The 23305-nt window shown below is 38.2% G+C and overlaps 1 protein-coding gene across 2 annotated transcripts in view; it reads left to right on the forward strand.

Annotated features, from left to right (window-relative positions):
• TBC1D32 (TBC1 domain family member 32) overlaps positions 1-23305 on the forward strand; it is a 206932-nt gene that overhangs the window by 141803 nt on the left and 41824 nt on the right. For both annotated transcript variants that reach the window (XM_061427448.1, XM_061427449.1), the window contains 2 exons: positions 4024-4149; positions 17651-17734. In XM_061427448.1, the coding sequence (XP_061283432.1) occupies positions 4024-4149; positions 17651-17734 (210 nt within the window). The remainder of the gene's footprint in view (positions 1-4023; positions 4150-17650; positions 17735-23305) is intronic.

Consider the following 23305-nt stretch of genomic DNA (forward strand, 5'->3'; position numbering starts at 1 on the left):
GTGCAAGCTGGTTTTAGAAAAGGCAGAGGAACCAGAGATCAAATTGCCAACATCTGCTGGATCATGGAAAAAGCAAGAGAGTTCCAAAAAAACATCTATTTCTGCTTTATTGACTATGCCAAAGCCTTTGACTGTGTGGGTCACAATAAAGTGTGTAAAATTCTGAAAGAGATGGGAATACCAGACCACCTGATCTGCCTCTTGAGAAATTTGTATGCAGGTCAGGAAGCAACGGTCAGAACTGGACATGGAACAGACTGGTCCAAATAGGAAAAGGAGTTCTTCAAGGCTGTATATTGTCACCCTGCTTATTTAACTTATATGCAGAGTACATCATGAGAAATGCTGGGCTGGAAGAAGCACAAGCTGGAATCAAGATTGCTGGGAGAAATATCAATAACCTCAGACATGCAGATGACACCACCCTTATGGCAGAAAGTGAAGAGGAACTAAAAAGCCTCTTGATGAAAGTGAAAGAGGAGAGTGAAAAAGTTCGCCTAAAACTCAACATTTTGAAAACTAAGGTCATGGCATCTGGTCCCATCACTTCATGGGAAATAGATGGGGAAACAGTGGAAACAGTGTCAGACTTTGTTCCAAAATCACTGCAGATGGTGATTGCAGCCATGAAATTAAAAGACGCTTACTCCTTGGAAGGAAAGTTATGACCAACCTAGGTAGCCTATTAAAAAGCAGAGACATTACTTTGCCAGCAAAGGTTTGTCTAGTCAAGGCTGTTGTTTTTCTAGTGGTCATGTATGGATGTGAGAGTTGGACTGTCAAGACAGCTAAGTGCCGAAGAATTGATGCTTTTCAATTGTGATGTTGGAGAAGACTCTTGCGAGTCCCTTGGACTGCAAGGACATCCAACCAGTCCATTTTAAAGAAGATGATCTTGGGTGTTCATTGGAAGGACTGATGCTAAAGCTGAAATTCCAGTACTTTGGCCACCTCATGTAAAGAGTTGACTCATTGGAAAAGACTCTGATGCTGGGAGGGATTGGGAGCAGGAGGAGAAGGGGACGACAGAGGATGAGATGGCTGGATGGCGTCACCGACTCGATGGACATGAGTTTGAGTGAACTCCGGGAGCTGGTGATGGACAGGGAGGCCTGGCATCCTGCAATTCATGGGTTCGCAAAGAGTTGGACACGATTGAGCGACTGAACTAACTGAACTGAACTGATACTCCATATAGGACTTCCTTGGTGGCTCAGATGGTAAAGCGTCTGTCTACAGTGCTTGAAACCCAGGTTCCATCCCTGGGTAGGGAAGATCCCTGGAGACATATAAAGTTTTTTTTATAAGATCAAGACTGCATTCTGTGTGCTATAATTATATCCTTGTATCTTACTTTATACTTATGGATTGGGGCTAGATAGGTAAAGGGGATTAAGAGGTACAAATAATTAGTGAATCTTAGTAGATTCTGGATAGTTTGTTCTTGGGGAATAAATAATGTAGATATTCTAAATGGAAAGTATAAAAATTCCATTTAATGCTGTTCAGTTGTCTTTTACCTAACATATCAAGATGCATTTAACATTAATACTCTGCTGTTAAAATAATTTCCAACAAAATTATCAGCTATGATATTTCTTGTTTAAAGGTTTTGAGTTTTTATTAAAAATAATAATTTTCTCCTTTGACTAAATCAGTTTCATTTTTCTCTAGATATCGCCTCTGATTGAGGCCACTTATGGAATATTATAGGATCATTTTGTTCTTGATATTTAAAGAGAATATGTTAGATTACTACTAAGTATCAGAATTATACATTCTTCCAACAGAACAGTTCTTTCTGGTTTATATGTATATTTATGAGTGTGCATATATTTGTTACATTTGTATACTCATGTGCATGCATGCTAAATCACTTCAGTCATGTCCAACTCTTTGCAACCCCATGTGCTATAGCCCACCAAGCTCCTCTGTCCATGGGATTCTCCACGCAAGAACACTGGAGTGGGTTGCCATTTCCTTCTCCAGGAGGTCTTCTCAACCGAGGGATTGAACCCACATCTGTTATGTCTCCTGCATTTGCAGGTGGATTCTTTACCACCAGTGCCCCCTGGGAAGCCCCTTGTATATTCATAATGTTTGTACAAAAGAATATTTCTGTAGTTTTGATATGAGAAGGCTTTTCTGGTGACCTAAGTGTCAAATGTGAAAATACTTACATGAATTATGATTTGTACAATCAATCATATAATTTTGTATATGAGGATTGAGTGAGGATATGTAGCTGCTTTTTTAGGGCTAAATAAAACCAGCTTAGATCATTGGAATGATATGTATTAATATATATTGATTATACTCAGTTATACTCCTGTCTGTTTATGCACAAATACACACACATGTAAGTTTTATGAGGGCCAGTGACCTTGTCTGTCTAGATTGTTATAGCCATATAGGAATTCCATGCATGTTTATTGAATGTATTTTTACAAAAATTAGATGGAAAAATAAAATAGCTTAGTATGGTAAAAAGTTTAATTTTTTAAAAATTCTTAAGAATAAGGACTTACTTTCTTTATTATAATTGTATTCATTTCAAAGGACCAGGAGTTGGTTGAAATCCTCTTTAATATTAAGTTGAATACTGATATTTTCTTGGTGGAATTCATTAGCCCTTTGCTGCTGCTGCTAAGTTGCTTCAGTCGTGTCCGACTCTGTGCGACCCCAGAGATGGCAGCCCACCAGGCTCTGCCGTCCCTGGGATTCTCCAGGCAAGAACACTGGAGTGGGTTGCCATTTCCTTCTCCAGTGCATGAAAGTGAAAAGTGAAAGTGAAGTCACTCAGTCGTGTCCAACTCTAGCGATCCCATGGACTGCAGCCCACCAGGCTCCTCCGTCCATGGGATTTTCCATTAGCCCCTTAGGTGGCTATATTTTGTAGTGTTCCAAACCATGTCTTTGGGCAGAAGCAATCAGGACTTTGACTTTATATGTGGAAAATGTTCTTGTTCCTCTTTCCTCAAAATCTCCTTCAAGGAAAGTGGTAAAGTGTATGAGTTCATGTGACTGTCTATCCCCCAACCCTCTGCTCTTCTACAAAGAAATTTTTTTTTCCCTCCCCTTTGAATTTTTACATATATGTGTGAGTAAATAGTATATATGCTTATATGTATACATACTTATATATCCTTTTTAAATGACACCTAAATCTTCAATATATTTATAGATGTTTTCTAATGAAAAATCTGATGGGAATACAATTAAAATGGAAGATGGAAAAATCTCATGAGAATAAAAGGAAAAGAAAATTAATATTGCCATATTCATAAAATTGCTAAGAAAGAAGAAAAGTTATATTTTAGCAATAGGTGCTCTTTTACTGAGACTTACCAGGTAACTCAGTGGTAAAAGAATCCACCTGCCAGTGCAAGAGACATAGGAGACATTGGTTCCATGCCTGGGTCAGGAAAATCCCCTGGAGGAGGCAGTGGCAACTTGTCCCAGTATTCTTGCATGGAGAATCCCATGGACAGAGGAGCCTGGTGGGCCGCAGTCCAAAGGGTTGCAAAGAGTTGGACTAAGCACGTGCATGCATGCTTTTTCAGCATGATTCATTTTCAGCATAGTTTTTTTTCTTTTACCAAAAAGAGGAAATAAATAACTGAGTAAAGATTGTCTACATTTATGCTTTCTTTTTGCTTTAAAGAAATGAATAAAACTGCACCTGAATGTACATGAAGAATTAGTATAATGTTTATATCAGTCTCTGTAGTGAAATCTTTCAAGCTTCGCACTGTGTATTAAATCAAATACTCAGTAATGAATAATATTTGTGTAAGAAAGAGTAATGGTTATAAATCAGTCCATTTTATGAGTTTTTGATAAACATGGTGATAGTAGTTTGATGGTGTAAGATATAATTACAGAAAAATGTCTGTTTCCTTTTGAAACCCATATAAAATACTTTTTCTGGAACTTATAACTGTTTACATTATTAGCATTAATACTTGTTTTTCAGTGTATCTAACATATTTTGTTAAAATAATATAACATCTTTCTTATTAGACAATGATCTTGGCAAACTTTTATTGCACTTCAAAATGTCTGATAAACAAACTGCATGGATAGAAAACTGCCGAAGACAATTCTGCAAAATAATGAAGGCCAAACCCGATATAATCAGTGGATGTGGTGAGTATTTTTTAATTTTTGTGGGCTTTTTTTGGCTTGAAAAGTTTATTAACAGAAACTGTGGTTTCCTGAAGACTAATACTGGCATATCTAGAATACATAACATTAGTTCCAGAAGTCCATTGGCTTCTGGGAAATCTGTGATCCTAGAGAACAGAAATTAAAATTTGAGAAACTATGTGATTTTTTAAAAATACTGTCTCAGAGGTCTTGTTAAGCTAAATCTACCTTGCCTAGATAATAGTTTGCTTGATTTCAGCAGCTTTCACCTGACTATACTATACTGTTTTGGAACTTTATTGAATGTTTTGACATATTTTGAAACTCTGCCACATCTATCCAAATAAATTTAGTGACTCCTAAGGAGATTTGGTGGATGGTGTAGGGTTGAGGGGCATGGGGTGAGGGGATAGCTATGTTTTCTAGACGAGTAAGCAACTTGTTTTATACTCAGATTTTATATGTGTGCTTGGTTTTGTAAACTCACCTTGTTTTAATTAACATTATCTTGAATAAAGATACTGCAACAAATAAGTTTTAATGTCAATATAAGCTAGATTTCTTGAAAGCCGTAATTTAAAAATAATTGTCCTATTTGTCAGTCATGCTTTATGGTTCTTATGTTTGTATTAGATGCTATAAAATTAAAAATGGGAAATAAAAATAAGTTTATATTTTGTTGGAGAAATTATATTTTTAGGGCAAGAAAATCAAACATTATTCTCCAAAATTGTAGTGTAAAATGAGCAGTTCAACTGTTTTAGACCCTCCCAAATACCTTAAAAATTGCTATTAGAAATGTGTGTGTGTGTGTATATATATATATATATATATATATATATATATGTTTATCTCTGGTTGCATAACAGAAAATACTTAAAATAGGTTTTGCAAATGCCAAAAGGTACAGAACAAAATGAGAAAACAGCAGCTTGGTATATTATTTAAACACAGTAACTAAAGCTACTGTTTTCTCATTTTGTTCTGTACCTTTTGGCATTTGCAAAACCTATTTTAAGTGGTCTTTGGGAGGGTCTAAAACAGTTGAACTGCTCATTTTACAGTAAAATTCTGGAGAATAATTGCACTCATCTCACACGCTAGTAAAGTAATGCTCAAAATTCTCCAAGCCAGGCTTCAGCAATACGTGAACCGTGAACTTCCAGATGTTCAAGCTGGTTTTAGAAAAGGCAGAGGAACCAGAGATCAAATTGCCAACATCCGCTGGATCATCGAAAAAGCAAGAGTTCCAGAAAAACATCTATTTCTGCTTTATTGACTGTGCCAAAGCCTTTGACTGTGTGGATCACAATAAACTGTGGAAAATTCTGAAAGAGATGGGAATACCACACCACCTGACCTGCCTCTTGAGAAACCTATACACAGGTTAGGAAGCAACAGTTAGAACTGGACATGGAACAACATACTGGTTCCAAATAGGAAAAGGAGTACGTCAAGGCTGTGTATTGTCACCCTGCTTATTTAACTTATATGCAGAGTACATCATGAGAAATGCTGGGTTGGAAGAAGCACAAGCTGTAATCAAGATTGCCAGGAGATGCAGATGACACCATCCTTATGGCAGAAAGTGAAAGAGCCTCTTGATGAAAGTGAAAGTGGAGAGTGAAAAAGTTGGCTTAAAGCTCAACATTCAGAAAACCAAGGTCATGGCATCTGGTCCCATCACTTCATGGCAAATAGATGGGGAAACAGTGGAAACAGTGGCAGACTTTATTTTTGGGGGCTCCCAAATCACTGCAGATGGTGACTACAGCCATGAAATTAAAAGATGCTTGCTCCTTGGAAGGAAACCTAGACCAACCTAGACAGCATATTAAAAAGCAGAGATATCACTTTGCCAACAAAGGTCCATCTAGTCAAGGCTATGGTTTTTCCAGTAGTCATGTATGAATTTGAGAGTTGGACTATAAAGAAAGCTGACCGCCAAAAATTGATGCTTTTGAACTGTGGTGTTGGAGAAGACTCTTAAGAGTCCCTTGGACTGCAAGGGGTTCCAACCAGTCCATCCTAAAGGAGATCAGTCCTGGGTGTTCATTGGAAGGAGTGATGCTGAAGCTGAAACTCCAGTACTTTGGCCACCTCATGTGAAGGGTTGACTCATTGGAAAAGACTCTGATGCTTGGAGGGATGGGGGGCAGAAGGAGAAGGGGACGACAGAGGATGAGATGGCTGGATGGCATCACCGATTCGATGGACATGGGTTTGGGTGGACTCCGGGAGTTGGTGATGGACAGGGAGGCCTGGCATGCTGCCCTCCATGGGGTTACAGAGTCAGGTATGACTGAGCGACTGAACTGAACTGAACTGAACTGAACTGAAAGGTATAGTTTTCTAAATTTCTTTCTTACAGGGATAGTGACAAGACAAAAGAGAAATCACCTCTTCAGTTCTATTCACAACTCTGAAGAAACAGGATAAAGGAGCAGAACATTATCATTAAAACTGTGTTCTGTTTGGAATCTTGGGGCACTTCCCACAAGTCTTGGTCTTAATTATACATTACTCTGATACTGTGTCCATCATTAGATTTTGAGCTACTTTTAAAAATAGATCTTAACCTCTCTGCCCAGCAAGGTCTAGTTGGTTACATAAAATTCAGTTACGCTTCACAGCAACTTTATAAGATAGTCTGCATTTTATGGATAAGGAAACAAAGGCCTGGAAATTTTAGGTAATGAGCTCAGTCCACATCTTAGATGAAGAAGTTAACCCAACAATCTGACACTGAAACCACGCTCAGTATCAGTGTACAGTAGTCCACTGCACGTTCTCTTTAACACCTAATGTTTTGCACATGGGAGGCAAACGTTTATTAAATAAACCCAGGTGAGCGTAATACTGATGAGATGGAAGATGAAAAATATTTTTAATATCTCCAATCTCATAGCATAGTTTTCTTTTTATAAGCTAAAACTTGGACTAGTTGGGAGGGTAAGCTCAAGGGAGAAACACTAAATAAATACATGCTTTTATAAGGCAAGCATGCTTATTTATTTGTCTGTGTTCATGCACGTGTACAGACTGACTCTATAATGTGATTCAATTTGGGTTTTAAATATAAGCAATCTACAGTTATCAAGAACCAAAGATTTTTGAATTATCATTACTTATGCTGCAGTTTCTCCCCAAAATCTCTATATAAAACCCTGCAGTACTCAATGAATACCATGTACCTCCATTAATATTTTTCATAATTATGATAATGAGTGAATGAATGTCTTAAATTCTATACTCCGAATCCAAAAGGAGATAGACAAAAGAAATTCAGTTAACAAGAACTTAGTGAGAACCTACTTGTTGACTCCCTGTCCTGGTCCCTGCTATGGGCAGCTACTCTCCTTTTGTTGGTAAAAATAAGGAAGGAGAGAGCAAACTATCAGTAGTCTTTCAAACTGATTTAAACCCAGGCCATCTAGACAGCTATCAGGAGAGAGATATTCCAGCTTTCTCCAGCTTGGGCTCCTGCTGTTTCCAGAGTTTTCTTTCCAGGTTTTCAGCTTATAAGAATAAATGAGACCATGTGGATGTGCAATTGCATGATATTCCTGCGCTTGTAATGAGTCATTGGGAGAAGCAATACATTATAAGACCTAAGACCCATAGGCTGAAGTTAATTTTTTAAAACATAAGTCACATTTTTTCTTTTTCATAACCTTATTTTTGTTCTGTGTGTACCTTCTACCCCACCCCTAGCTATATCAGAGACCTTTTTCCTAACATAGAACTAATTACAACATGTTCCCTGAACTTCTTTAAATTTCATTCATTTTCGTGTGTTTATTTCATTCAACTTCAGGAGAGAACATAGGTAGACACTCTATTCCATTAGGCTGAATTTCAAATGTATTCATGGACTGCCTCTTTTTCTTTCTTAAAATATAAATCATTCCACAGTTCTTTTTTCTTCTTCTTCTTGTCAGGAAGGTTCCTGTAGGTCTGATTGACTTCTAGGTTCTGCTGAGTATACTACACCAGCTGCTTGTTGTCTGTTCACTCTAAACATTAGATCCCATCATCAATTGCTTGTTTAATTTTTTTCTACTCTTATATCTTCCTAGAGTAATTTCCCTATAAAAATAAGTTTCTGTTTTTCACCTTATCTTCTAATCCTTATTTCCCACTAGTCTTTTGAGACCTAATAATTATACAGTTAAGTATGTTCCAGGTATATTCTTCCTGTTTTTGTTCTCCAGTGTTGATAATATGGATTCCCAGATGGCGCTAGTGGTAAAGAACCTGCCTGCCATTGTAAGAAACCTAAGAGTCATGAGTTCAATCCCTAGGCTGGGGAGATTGCCTGGAGAAGAGCATGGCAACCCACTCCAGTATTCTTGCCCAGAGAATCCCAGGACAGAGGAGCCTGGCCAGCTGCAGTCCATTGGGTTGCACAGAGTCAAAGATGACTGAAGCACGCACATGCATACAGTGTAGAATTCATTTAATTTGAGTTGGCCACTAAGTAACATATATAACATGTCTTATAGACAATATTGGAAACTGATATGCTTTGTAACTGTACTATATTTTTTCTAACTCTATACTTCAAATGCCTAAATTATTACTACTTGGACTTTTAAGAGTTTTTGTTTTAGATGCCTTCTTTGTCCTTTAAATTTTGTTTTATTTGTTTCTGTTTTTCTCTGAAAGAATCCTGGTATAACAGCAATGAGGTCGTCTGGACTCATGTTTCTGGCTCCTAAATATAGTTCAAGGAATTCTGGTTCCTTTTAGTGGGGAGAATAGCACTGGGGGCAGAATTTGAGCAAAAATGTGCCTTAGATTAACACTAACATGTTAATGTTAACTTGTTAACCTGGAATGCCTTAACATTCCAGGTTCCTGTGCAATATTGCTCTTTACAGCATCAGACTTTACTTCTATCACCAGTCATCCACAGCTGGGTGGTGTTGTTGCTCTGACTCTGTCTCTTCATTCTTTCTGGAGTTAGTTCTCCACTGATCTCCAGTAGCATATTGGGCATCTACCGACCTGGGGACACTTTCAGTGTCCTATCTTTTTGCCTTTTCATGCTGTTCATGGGGTTCTCAAGGCAAGAATACTGAAGTGGTTTGCCATTCCCTTCTCCAATGGGGTATGTTTTGTCAAAACGCTCCACCATAACCTGCCCATCTTGGATGGCCCTATATGGCATGTCTCATAGTTTGAGTTAGACAGAGCCGTGGTCCATATCATTAGATTGGTTACTTTTCTGTGATTGTGGTTTTCAGTTTGTTAGCCCTCAGATGGAGAAGGATAAGAGGCTATGGAAGCTTCCTGATGGGAGAGACTGACTGAGAGGGAAGCTGAGAAATCGGTATGCAGGTCAGAAAGCAACAGTTAGAACTGGACATGGAACAATAGACTGGTTCCAAAACAGGAAAGGAGTACGTCAAGGCTGTATATTGTCACTCTGCTTGTTTAACTTACATGCAGAGTACATCATAAGAAACGATGGGCTGGAAGAAGTACAAGCTGGAATCAAGATTGCCAGGAGAAATATCAGTCACCTCAGATATGCAGATGACACCATCCTTATGGCAGAAAGTGAAGAAGAACAGAAGAGCCTCTTGATGAAAGTGAAAGAGGAGAGTGAAAAATCTGGCTTAAAACTCAACATTCAGAAAACTAATGTCATGGCATCTGGTCCCATCACTTCATGGCAAATAGATGGGGAAACAATGGAAACAGTGACCAACTTTATTTCTGGGGGCTCCAAAATCACTGCAGATGGTGACTGCAGCCATGAAATTAAAAGACGTTTGCTCCTTGGAAAAAAAGCTATGACCAACCTAGACAGTATATTAAAAAGCAGAGACATTACTTTGCCAACAAAGATCCATCTAAGCAAAACTATGGTTTTTCCAGTAGTCATGTATGGATGTGAGAGTTGGACTATAAAGAAAGCTGAGTGCTGAAGGATTGACCCTTTTGAACCATGGTGTTGGAGAAGACTCTTGAGAGTCCCTTGGACTGTAAGGAGATCCAACCAGTCCATCCTAAAGGAAATCAGTCCCGAATATTCATTGGAAGGACTGATGCTGAAGCTGAAACTCCAGTACTTCGGCCACCTGATGCAAAGAACTGACTCAGTGGAAAAGACCCTGATGCTGGGAAAGATTGAAGGCGGGAGGAGAAAGGGACGAAAGAGAAGAGGATGAGATGGTTGGATGGCATCACTCAATGGACATGAATTTGAGTAAACTGTGGGAATTGGTGATAGACAGGGAGGCCTGGCATGCCGCAGTCCATGGGGTCGCAAAGAGTCAGACATGACTGAGCGACTGAACTGAACTGAACTGAACTGTGCCTTAGATCTGCCACATAATCACTTATGATAATAAGGTGACACGGAACAAGAGTCCTCTTAAAAAAGGGGCAGAGTGTATTTTTGTTGTTTCAAATTTACTTCTGGCTACATTGGCCTTACAAATAGCTGTGAAAAGAAGAGAAGCGAAAAGCAAAGGAGAAAAAGAAAGATATAAGCATCTGAATGCAGAGTTCCAAAGAATAGCACGGAGAGATAAGAAAGCCTTCCTCAGCGATCAATGCAAAGACATAGAGGAAAACAACAGAACGGGAAAGACTAGAGATCACTTCAAGAAAATTAGAGATACCAAGGGAACATTTCATGCAAAGATGGGCTCGATAAAGGACAGAAATGGTATGGACCTAACAGAATAGAAGATATTAAGAAGAGGTGACAATACACAGAAGAACTGTACAAAGAAGATCTTGTACAACCAAGATAATCATGATGGTGTGATCACTCACCTAAAGCCAGACATCCTGGAATGTGAAGTCAAGTGGGCCTTAGAAAGCATCACTATGAACAAAGCTAGTGGAGGTGATGGAATTCCAGTTGAGCTCTTTCAAATCCTGAAAGATGATGCTGTGAAAGTGCTGCACTCAATATGCCAGCAAATTTGGAAAACTCAGCAGTGGCCACAGGACTGGAAAGGTCAGTTTTCATTTCAATCCCAAAGAAAGGCAATGCCAAAGAAAGCTCAAACTATGCAAAATTGCCCTCATCTCACACGCTAGTACAGAGAAGGCAATGGCAACCCACTCCAGTACTCTTGCCTGGAAAATCCCATGGACGGCGGAGCCTGATAGGCTGCAGTCCATGGGGTCATGAAGAGTCGGACACTTACTGAGCAACTTCATTTTCACTTTTCACTTTCATGCATTGGAGAAGAAAATGGCAACCCATTCCAATGTTCTTGCCTAGAGAATCCCAGGGATGGCGGAGCCTGGTGGGCTGCTGTCAGTGGGGTCACACAGAGTCGGACATGACTGAAGCGACTTAGCAGCAGCACGTGCTAGTAAAGTAATGCTCAAAATTCTCCAAGCCAGGCTTCAGCAATACGTGAACCGTGAACTTCCAGATGTTCAAGCTGGTTTTAGAAAAGGCAGAGGAACCAGAGATCAAATTGCCAACATCTGCTGGATCATGGAAAAAGCAAGAGAGTTCCAGAAAAACATCTATTTCTGCTTTATTGACTATGCCAAAGCCTTTGACTGTGTGGATCACAATAAACTATGGAAAATTCTGCAAGAGATAGGAATACCAGACCGCCTGACCTGCCTTTTTGGAAACCTGTATGCAGGTCAGGAAGCAACAGTTAGAACTGGACATGGAACAACAGACTGGTCCAAATAGGAAAAGGAGTACGTCAAGGCTGTATATTGTCACCCTGCTTATTTAACTTCTATGCATAATACATCATGAGAAACACTGGGCTGGAAGAAGCACAAGCTGGAATCAAGATTGCCGGGAGAAATATCAATCACCTCAGATATGCAGATGACACCACCCTTATGGCAGAAAGTGAAGAGGAACTAAAAAGCCTCTTGATGAAAGTGAAAGAGGAGAGTGAAAAAGTTGGCTTAAAGCTCAACGTTCAGAAAACTAGGATCATAGCATCTGGTCCTATCAGTTCATGGAAAATAGATGGGGAAACAGTGGAAACAGTGTCAGATTTTATTTTTGGGGGCTCCAAAATCACTGCAGATGGTGATTGCAGCCATGAAATTAAAAGACGCTTACTTCTTGGAAGGAAAGTTATGACCAACCTAGATGGCATATTCAAAAGCAGAGACATTACTTTGCCAACAAAGGTCCATCTAGTCAAGGCTATGGTTTTTCCAGTAGTCATGTATGGATGTGAGAGTTGGACTGTGAAAAAATCTGAGCACCAAAGAATTGATGCTTTTGAACTGTGGTGTTGGGGAAGACTCTTGAGAGTCCCTTGGACTGCAAGGAGATCCAACCAGTGCATTCTAAAGTAGGTCAGCCCTGGGTGTTCTTTGGAAGGAACGTTGCTAAAGCTGAAACTCCAATACTTTGGCCACCTCATGCGAAGAGTTGACTCATTGGAAAAGACTCTGATTCTTGGAGGGTTTGAGGGCAGGAGGAGAAGGGGACTACAGAGGATGAGACGGCTGGATGGCATCACCAACTCGAAGGACATGAGTCTGAGTGAACTCCGGGAGTTGGTGATGGACAGGGAGGCCTGGCATGCTGCGATTCATGGGGTCACAAAGAGTCGTACACATCTAAGCAACTGATCTGAACTGAAATGATATACTTTTAAAAAATTTTCCTCTGAGCATTTAATCTAGTATTCTCATTTTGTCCTGCCACTTAGATTTTATCTGTATGAGATGCCATGGAAAGTGTTAAAATATGTTCTTCTTCTTGCATTTTTTCTGAGTGTAGTCACTAGCCTGTATGTAGTACAATAATTGAAGGCAACAACCTAGTTCTTCTTGACTTATCTCTTTCTTTCATCTTCTGACTTTCATATATTTGTTTACCATGTCTTATAGAGTTTATTCTTAAATTTTTAAAATCTGTTCTTTCTCAGTCATTTCTTCTGTTACTACTTTGATTCTAGTATTAACCTTTTGGCAACTAAATTATTGTCTGAAATATATGATCATTCTAGAAAGATTAGAAATTATAAACAAAATGAAGAGACTGAAATTTGCCTTATAATCTCTGCAGAATAAAATTATCACTAAATTATTCTTAGCCCAAAGAGTTAATACCTAGCACGCTATATTCTTTTGTCAGTTCACTGAATACCATATTGTATAGAATTTTCCATGTTAATAAATGTACTTACACAAAGTAATCTTAAAGTTTGCTCATCTATCTCTGGATCTGATTCCTATAACACTTTCCTTTATCCCAGCCAGTTATGATTTCAAATATACATTAAGGAGACACAAATCTTTAATAATTTAGGTTATCTGATAATATCAAAGTGCTAGTAAATCAGCTTAAAAAAATGAGAAACACACAGGTTAAGTAAAGACTGCTCTAAGTAGAAAGAGAGATATTAAGGCACCAAAGAAAACATAAGAGGTTATATGAGACCTGAAAGGAGGATCACTAATGGCCCCTAAAGGGACAAAAGCATCAATTCTTTTTTTTTCCACTCACTTTACGCTGTGAGTACCATCATATATCGTTATTGGGCTATCCTTAGTGGTATGCTTCTAGTGGTATCTACCCATCATGTGATTCTGTTACCAACGCTCCTTTTTTTCTTAGACCCTCTTCTTGGCATAATTAATCAAAGGGAAGAGGAATTGAGCACAATTTCTAATCTATCACCTTCTGAATCCTGAACTTCAGCTGTACTGGTATACTCAAAGAATACTCATAATTGCTATGTAACAATGGATTTTAGGGCTCCCTTGTGGCTCAGATGGTAAAATGTCTGCTTGCAATGCGGGAGACCTGGGTTCAATCCCTGGGTTAGGAAGATCCCCTGGAGAAGGAAATGGCAACCCACTCTAGTACTCTTGCCTGGAAAATTCCATGGACGGAGGAGCCTGGTAGGCTACAGTACATGGGGTTGCAAAGAATTAAACACGACTGAGTGACTTCACTTACTTACTTACTTACATGGACTTCAAATTGACCTGTCTTATATCTATTTATGGCTATAAACCAGCTGTACTTGATACATCAGATAATTCTCTAAGATTCAGTATTAATGGTGAATAACATAAGAATAAAGAATGATTTGAAATAAGCTGAGGATTTTTAAAAAATTGTGTGTGGTCATCTAATTTATATGGCAGAACTTATATCTAGTCTGTACGGGGTCTAAATATTCATAATGAAAAGAGATGATATCTACTGTTGAGAGATGGAGTAGATGATCTTTCCCTTTTCTCTCCTACTATGTACATCTGAGATTTGTAGACATGATCTTATGTTTTATATGTGACCCTTGATTGAAAAGACAAACTGACTAGGAACCTTGGGATCCAAGGAACAAAGATGACATTTCTTGGGTTTTGTTTTTGCCTCATATATCCTAGGCTGAGTGATGAAGAATATCAATGGATGCAAGGGTAAAAATGAGGGCTGGGCAATAAGAGCCTGCTCCCTCTAACCAAAGGACCAGGATAATGGCAGTCTACCAAGACAAAACTTGTAGAAAGTGAGCACTTTAATCCAGCCAAACTGTAGAAGTCTTGCAAACAAGACTTGGGCTGCAGCCTGGACTTCTGTTCTCACCTGACAGTGAGACACCCTGCCTCTCCCTGATAGGGTGGTGTCAGGGAGGCCTAAGTAGGGAGTCAGGACTTTCACCATCAGCCAGTGGTAAGGAGGCCACAAACTCTACTTTCCCTCCATTCATGTGTCTGTTCCACACGTGAAAGGTGTGGTATATTCTGAATAAGCAAGTGTTCAAGGAGCAAACATCTGGTGCTTGTATGCAGGATAACGATCAGGAAAAAACTGAGCACATAGTGTGAGTTCCTTGTGATCTGAGGATGTGCCAGCAGTGATAAAAGGTTAAAGAATTAAAGAGTGAATCCTGGAGAAACCATGCATATTTACAAACACTGAATTTTTTGGAACCGGCTGCTGTTGTGATGGCAATGCCAAGGGAAAAAACACTTATCCCTGAACAATCTGCCTTTGGTTTTTCCTCAGCAGTAAAACCCAGGTCCTCTTTTATCATATAAATATCATAAACTTTGGTTTTATAGTCTACTGATGTCATAGTCCAACCCTAGGGACTGAGTATAATTAAAAGGAGACGGTTTCTAATTTAAAATCCTTTATAGAGATTCTAAGTCTGCCATTCAAAATAAAAATCCACCTAAAACAATATTCAACAGTTTACTTTCTAGATAGCAATATCCTGGAGTTAATTTACTCTTAAAGTTAAGAAATGTTTTATGTGAATTAATTTCCTGGAGTCGCAGATAATGGAATTTTTAGTGAACTGACAGTGAGTTGTACTGAGATAGCCATGTTAGTAATTATGCAGTTTTGTTGTCATTGTTGTTAGAGAGATGGTACCAATAAATTGTAACTGTGGGTTCAACTACCACATGTGAATTAGTTTTTAACATTGTTCCATGACTGTAGTTTATCTCTCAAAATATTTGGAAGTACATAGTGCTGTTTGGGTTGCTGGGCAAAGCAAATATATTGGAATCCATAGAAATCATGAACTTTCTCTGGTTGATTCAGTGATGTCACCTTTATATAGGATGCATAAATTACTTTATAAGCCTCTAATATATTATGATCTAATAGCATAATTTCATATTTCAGGATCACTACTTGCTGGAAAGTAGTATGCGTTGTAAAGTCTGAAGTTAGTCTGGTGACTCAAGTTTCGAATATTTTAGTGTTTTAGCACCTTCACAGATGTATGTTTTGTCTTCTGACATATTTCTAACTGTCTGTCTAATGGCTGAACCTGATCCTGTTCATTGCTTTCCTCATGCTAGCAGTCACACACTTCTTTTCTTCACCTGATTTCTGAAAAATTATAATCTCAAGAGACAGCATTTTGTAACTTGTAAACAAACATAGAAGTTGAAAGGTCTCACTGAAGGGCTATTATTTACTTAGAGATTCATAGAAAAGAAACCACTTGAAAGATTTCTCCAAAAGTGGGAGTATTTGTGCTTATGTGTGTGAAGATAGAACCAATCTATAAATAATCTACAATCACTTTTCCCTTTCATGCATTGGAGAAGGAAATGGCAACCCACTCCAGTGTTCTTGCCTCGAGAATCCCAGGGACAGCGGAGCCTGGTGGGCTGCCGTCTATGGGGTCGCACAAAGTTGGACACGACTGAAGCGACTTAACAGCAGCAGCAGTGTTCTTTCTGATCCTTAACTATTGCATTTCATATGTTTAAATATTTAAATATTTCAACTTGAAATCAATATGAATAGAGTTCCACAAATAAAAAAAATTTGTTTTTATCTAGAGATGTTGCTTAAGCTGTATCATGAGATGTAGCTTGTTAGACCTGTAGTTGTTGGAAAGCATATGTTATCCCTCTTTGACTTTACATTTCTGGCATGTTGAAGACTAACTTTTCCTCAATGCTCTTGGATGTGAAAAAGGGTGCATTCAGTTAATATGTGTCACAGTCAATATCCTGAATATAATAACCAGGGCACAAATTTCAAAAGTGACTAAAACTTACTTGCCTTAATTACAAGCATATCAGTTACTCTTCAGATACATTTATTTCCAGCAAAAATAATTCTAAATTGCATAGTGATTATAATTCACTTGGTTGTATCCACTTTGGTGGTAATATATGCAAATATTTTTGTACTGTTACATTGACAGGCATCTTTTTTTCAACTTTTCTTTGAATTAATAAACTTTTAGAGCAGTTTTAGATTCACAGCAAAATCAAGCAGGAAATACAGAAAGTTCTCACATATTCTCTCCTTGAAACCTCCCCAACTAACAACATCTCATACCAGAGTGGTATGCTTGTTACAACTGATGAGACTACATTGACATGTCATTATCATCAAGAGTCCATAGTTTACATTAGGGTTCACTCTTGATGTTTCACGTTCTATGAATTTTGACAAATGTCATAATGATGACATGTATCCACCAATGTAGTGCCTTACAAAAGAGTTTCACTGCCCTAGAAATTCTCTGCTCTGCCTATTCATCCCTCCCTCTTTCCAACCCCTGCCTGTCTTACCTTTGATCTGTTTACCCTGAACAGATAACATCTGTTGTCAAGTATATTAAACATATAAAATGTGCTTTTGAAAGGGATGTGAGCTATGCATTGATTCTGGTCTTGAAGTTCATGTGATGTTTTTTCTGCATGTGTGAATAATGATGATAAGATATTATAGCCTAATTTGTGATAATTTTTTTTCTGAATTGAAATCATTTAGAAAATTCTGAAGTAATCCTTAGAGGATCTAAGGATAACAGATGGTTCTTTTCCAGTTTCACATTGAATAGGTTTGCAGTGAAGCTATTTAAAATTTAATTTACATTGGAAAGATTGTTGTGAATATTAAAACGATATGTTTTGAATTGGCCCCCCTCAAGAGCATAACTATGAAGAAGTTCTAATGACTTTTACCTACTGGTCTGTGATTTAGAGATACAGTATCATGTATGATTCTTGACCTTTAATATCCTAATTATTCTCTTGTTTATTACAGCTTTAGTAGAATTACTTGAAAAATTTGTACTTCATCTTTCTGAAAGCCCATCTGAATGCTACTTCCCTTCAGTGGAATATACAGGTACAATTTAAACATTTTGAATTTTGGAAAGTGCTTGGTATGCAAATAGATAATGTTTCTTCAGTTCAGTTCAGTTCAGTCGCTCAGTCCTGTCCAACTCTTTGTGACCCCATGAATCGCAGTACGCCAGGCCTCCCTGTCCATCACCAACTCCCGGAGTTCACTCAGACTCACGTCCATCGAGTCGGTGATGCCATCCAGCCATCTCATCCTCTGTCGTCCCCTTCTCGTCCTGCCCCCAATCCCTCCCAGCATCAGAGTCTTTTCCAATGAGTCAACTCATAGAAAAGTGTAATTAGATGCAAATATACACAAGGTTTTCCATCCTTAAAATCTCTCACTTTGTGTTATATACATTCCAGATATCTTCTGGTCTCTTCTGTGCAAATGTCTGGGTTTCCTTGTTACTTTCTAGCTTTTTTGTTGTTGTTGTTGTTAACTCTTTTTTTTTTTTTTCTGTCTACGCATTGAAATTTATTTTTCCTTATGGTGGTATCTTCCATTCTTCAGTTTTTATCCACTATCTCGTAGTGATCTCATCTGTTTGTACTGTTTTATTTTGCATACATTGATGACTTCTAAGTTTATCTCTTCTACTCAAATATCTATAAGCTTCATTCTCATATTTCCAGATGCTTGATAGGTAAACATCACCTGAATGTGCTAAAGAACCCTCAGGCTCAAAATGTCCAACAAGAGCGTTACTTTATCATACCTCATTGAGAGACTTCCTCCATCTATACTATTTTGGTGGGCAGTGCAATCATCTGTCCATCTAAACCAGGTTCCCGCCTAGTCAGCAAACCATATTCTGTGTTCCTAATATATTTCAAACTTAACCCCTTACTTCCGTCTCTCCTCTTCTTTATGTTAGTTTAAGCCACCATTACTTTTTGCTTAGGTTATTGCAACAGGTTATTCTCTAGGTTATTGTCTTTACCTCATTTTTCTAATTGGAGTCTCATTTTTTTTTCCAGAAGTATTCTTTATGTTGCTTTCAGAGTGACGTATGAAGTGTAAATCTGACCTGTTCATTCCTCTACCTTTTAGAAGTTTACCATTGACCACTGCGTACAGTTTAAGATTCTTATCATGACGCCCAAGGCCTTAGGTTACTCTTCTTTCTTCTCTAGCATCATCCCCTTTTCTCCATGCCTCATTTGTTTTTCAGAAACACTAAACTATTATCAGCATTGCCAGCCTCACCTTCTCTTCTCCAGATACACATTCATTTATTCAGCAAATTGATATTTTCCTCTACAATATAATAAAATTGCTCAAAGCACTTGGGCACATCAGTGAACAAAAGAGAGAAAAAAGTCTTCCCTTGATAGAGTTTACCTTTCTGTTGGAAGATAGACAGTAGATAAGTAAAACATCCAGTATGTCAAGTGGTATGGTGGTAAGTGAGAAATACACAGCAGGGAAGGGAGGTTCAATGTTAAATAGTGTTTGGACCAGCAGAAGTTGGCAGCAAGATATATGAATGTTTTCAGGGGAAGAAAATTCCAGCAACTGACTAGGAAGGAGACTGGTATAGCTCAAAAAGAGTAAGGGGGAGAATTTTTGGTGTTGAAGTTAGAGAGGATGATATGTGGATGGGGGGCAGATGGGGGCACACTGCATGGCTTGTGGGATCTTAGTCCTGACCAGGCACTGAATCTGTGCCTTCAGCAATGAAAGCACAGTCTTGACCACTGGACTTCTGGGGAAATCCCTGATAGAGGGATTTTAAAGTTATTGCAGAATCTTGAACATAGGAGTGACATCCTCAGATTTACATTTTTAAAATATTACTGTGGCTGCTGTATTGGGAAAAGACTGAAGAACAAGGAAGATGAGTTAGGAGGCTATTGAAAAGATAATGATGAAAATTGGCAATGGCTTGGATGAGGATGTCAGTGGAGCTGGTCAAAAGTACTTGGATTCTAGCTCAGACAGTAAAGCGTACACCTGCAATGCAGGAGACCCAGGTTCAATCCCTGAATCAGGAAGATCCCTTGGAGAAGGAAATGGCAACCCACTCCAGTATTCTTACCTGGAGGATCCCGTGGACAGAGGAGCCTAGTGGGCTACAGTCCATGGGGTCGCAAAAAGTCAGACACGATTGAGTGACTAACACATACACACACACACACACACGTATTCTAGGTATATTTTAAAAATAGGACCAACAGAATAGGCTAACAGACTGAAGATGGAGTGAGAAAGAGAGGAGTCAAAGACCTAAGTTATTCATCTGAGCCACTGGAAGGGTGGATTATCAAACACAGATAGAGAAGAATGCGTGAAGAATAAGGTTCAGAGAGGAGATTAGGAGTTTGCTTTTATGTTATATTTTGAACACTTGTTACACATTTAAGTAGACATACTCTGTACATGTTGGCTGTTTGAATCTGGAATTTAGGGGGAAGGTATGGGTTGAAAATACCAATTACTAAATCTTCAGCTTACTGTATAAAGCTAATACACATCTCTTTGTCCTGTTTTTCTCATATTCTGACTTAATGTCTAATCCTTCATGTGGCAGCACACTCCTGTAGGGTAGTTTCTGTGTTTTACTAGTCTTGTCCTCTGCACCTAGAGTAACAGTGTCAGTAATTGTTTGACAAATAAAGGAAAGAATGGAATGAAGGATAAGAGCTTTATATACTGTGTCAATGCGTTTGATTTACTCTGTTGCTTATTAAAAATGAAAACGTTTAAGATTTCAGACCAGAAGCTTTACTTGATTCATCTGTAGTTTAGAATGATTAATTTAGTAACTATGTAAAGGATGAGGTAGAGAGAAGAACTGAAATTTCCCAAAGGTGAATATCCAGTAAGTGAAGACACTGTGAAGAAAGCAGAGAGGTAGCCTAGATTCACAGTAATAGATCATCAGGGGATATTGCCCCTCTTCCTCATAAGAGTAACATGACTTTTCTGTTTGCTGAAGAAACCATCCTTCAAATATGCATTTATTCAAGTTAGACATAATGTTTCAAATCTCCATAGAAAGAAAGAAAATTTTAAAGATATATTCTCAGTCTGGGTTACTTATTTTTTTTAATTGTGTTATTCATCACTGCCCAAACACACCCTGTGCATTCGTATCATTGAACCTGTTGTGCTCCTAGTGTTCATTCTGGATAAACTTCTTTCTTCCTCATGACATCCATGTGGTAATGGCCAACTACTGTAAAGTCACAGCTAGAATGTCACCTTCCCTCTTACTCTCAATCATAAGTCCCTCCTCTGTGCTCCTATTGCATTCATCTTAAACTACCAATTTGATATTTATCACATTGTGCTTCCCTGGTGGCTCAGTTGGTAAAGAAGCCACCTGCAATGCAGGAGACCCGGATTTACTCCCTGAGTTGGAGAGATCCCCTGGAGAAGGAAATGGCAACCCACTCCAGTATTCTCGCCTGGAGAATCCCATGGACAGAGGAGCCTGGTGGGCTACAGTCCATGGAGTAGCAAAAAGTCGGACACGACTAAACAACTGAACACATATGGCTAATTTAAATTATTTCATTAGTCTCAAATGCCTCTTTCTCTTTAATATAGCTTTTGAGATATTTTGTTAGATTAATTATTCATACCATTAAATAACATCTATGTTCACACAGTACATCTGTATAACAATTCTAAATCTGTTGGGATTTACAAGTACACATATATGTAATTAAATCATAGTGACATCTAATGCAGATTTGGGAAAGGGATAAAAGTGATCATAAGAAAATGAAAGCAAAGAAATGAGAGGAAAACACAAGGTAGAATAAAACAGAAATTAAGGTAGATGAAGAGAATTGATAACTTGAGTTCTGCTTGTGAGTAGAATAATGCACTGAGGCATCTGATGTGCATTATATTGTTCAACCCTGTAACTACCCTTGAACAACATGATTTTGAACTGTGGAGGTTCAGCATGCAGATTTTTTTTCCCCAATAAATACCTACTACAGTACCACCAAATCCATGGTTTGCTGAATCCATGGATGTAGAGCTGAGGATATGGAAGGCCAGTTGTAAAGTTATACTTGAATTTTTTACCTGCTGCATGGGGTTGGCTCCCTAACCCTTGCATTGTTCAAGGGTCAGCTGTACTCTCTGAGAGCAGGTGTATAATCATCACATTTAAAAATCGGGAAACTGAGATTCAGAGGGAAGAAATTAGGGCTAATGAAAATTTTGAAGAAAAGCGTCTGTGAAGAAATTATAACTTTATGAACAAACCTGAAAAAGTATGTGAAAAAACATACAGAGATTAATGATCAAGTCTGTAAGAGAGGAAATAAGTAAGAAGTGGTAATCATGGAAATTTGAATGCCAGAGGGGCTATCTTCAGTAATATAATCTTCAAATTCTACAGCTCTCTTTGGTACATTGTTCTGTTGGGTTATATGTTCTGTAGATAATCTAAAATTAACATTATGTCGTGTGTGTTATCTAAATATTCAACAAGGCTGATTGCTCAGTGTGCGTGCATTTACTACCCTGTGTCATATTTCTGAATTATGATGAGGAGATCTCAGATGTTGGCTTTACTGAATGTATTATCTAGGCCGTTGTTGTTTAGTCACTAAGTTATGTCCAACTCTCTGTGACCCCATGGACTGTAGCCCACCAGGCTCCTCTGTCCATGAGATTTCCCAGGCAAGAATATTGGAGTGAGTTGCCATTTCCTGCTCCAGGGGATCTTCCTGACCCAGGGATGGAACCTGTGTCTCCTGCATTGCAGGCAGATTCTTTACCACTGAGCTACTGGGGAAGCCTATCATCTAGGCAGATAAACCCTGAATGTGAATTTAAGTTCTTAAAAGGCTCCAGGTAAACAACTATCCAATAGTGTTTTAGAGAATGAATGAAAATAAAGTGGCTTCCTGTTGATTGATTACTATTTATTATTATGATATGGGCTAAGTTTGTTGCTAGTATTGTTTTCTTCTCATGGCTTTAGATATCTTTGTCCTTTATCATTAATTTTTTGGCTAGTGAAACAATGGTTTGCAATTACAAAATTTTATTCTATTTACTTTAAGTAAACAAAAACCATGTTTTGATATAAAAGATGTTTCAAAGCAGACGCTGGATAGATCTATTTAGTGTTTTTTCATGTTTCTTGAAATGAGAAATTGATTGGCTTTTTAAAAATGACAGCTTGCTAAACCCTAAGGTAGCTGAAATTAGAATAACACAGTCATCCATCTGTTGTTAGCTCCCTCAGGATTTCAATCCATTATAAAATTTGCAAATCTGGAAAAATCAGATTAGTTTGGCTGTTTATCCCCTTAAAGAAAGAGGAGAGAACAAACAGATAAAGTTCTGCACACTCGCAGTTTGTTACTCCACGCAGGTGCCTCTCCGAGTCCTAACAGACGTTAACTGTTTGTCAGCTCATTTTCTAGAACGTGTTGGAGATTTTTCCTCTATAATTGCTTCTTTAAAATGATAAATTAAGTAATCCTTTCAGGGTGGTAAATATTTCAATTTTATCCTTTTTCTCTTTATGTTAAACAGAATTTTGGAAAAATATCAGGGAACTTTGCATTGTTTCACCTTTCCATTATTAAAATATTTTTA

This window comes from Bos javanicus, chromosome 9, assembly GCF_032452875.1.
Source record: "Bos javanicus breed banteng chromosome 9, ARS-OSU_banteng_1.0, whole genome shotgun sequence".
Lineage (NCBI taxonomy): Eukaryota > Metazoa > Chordata > Mammalia > Artiodactyla > Bovidae > Bos > Bos javanicus.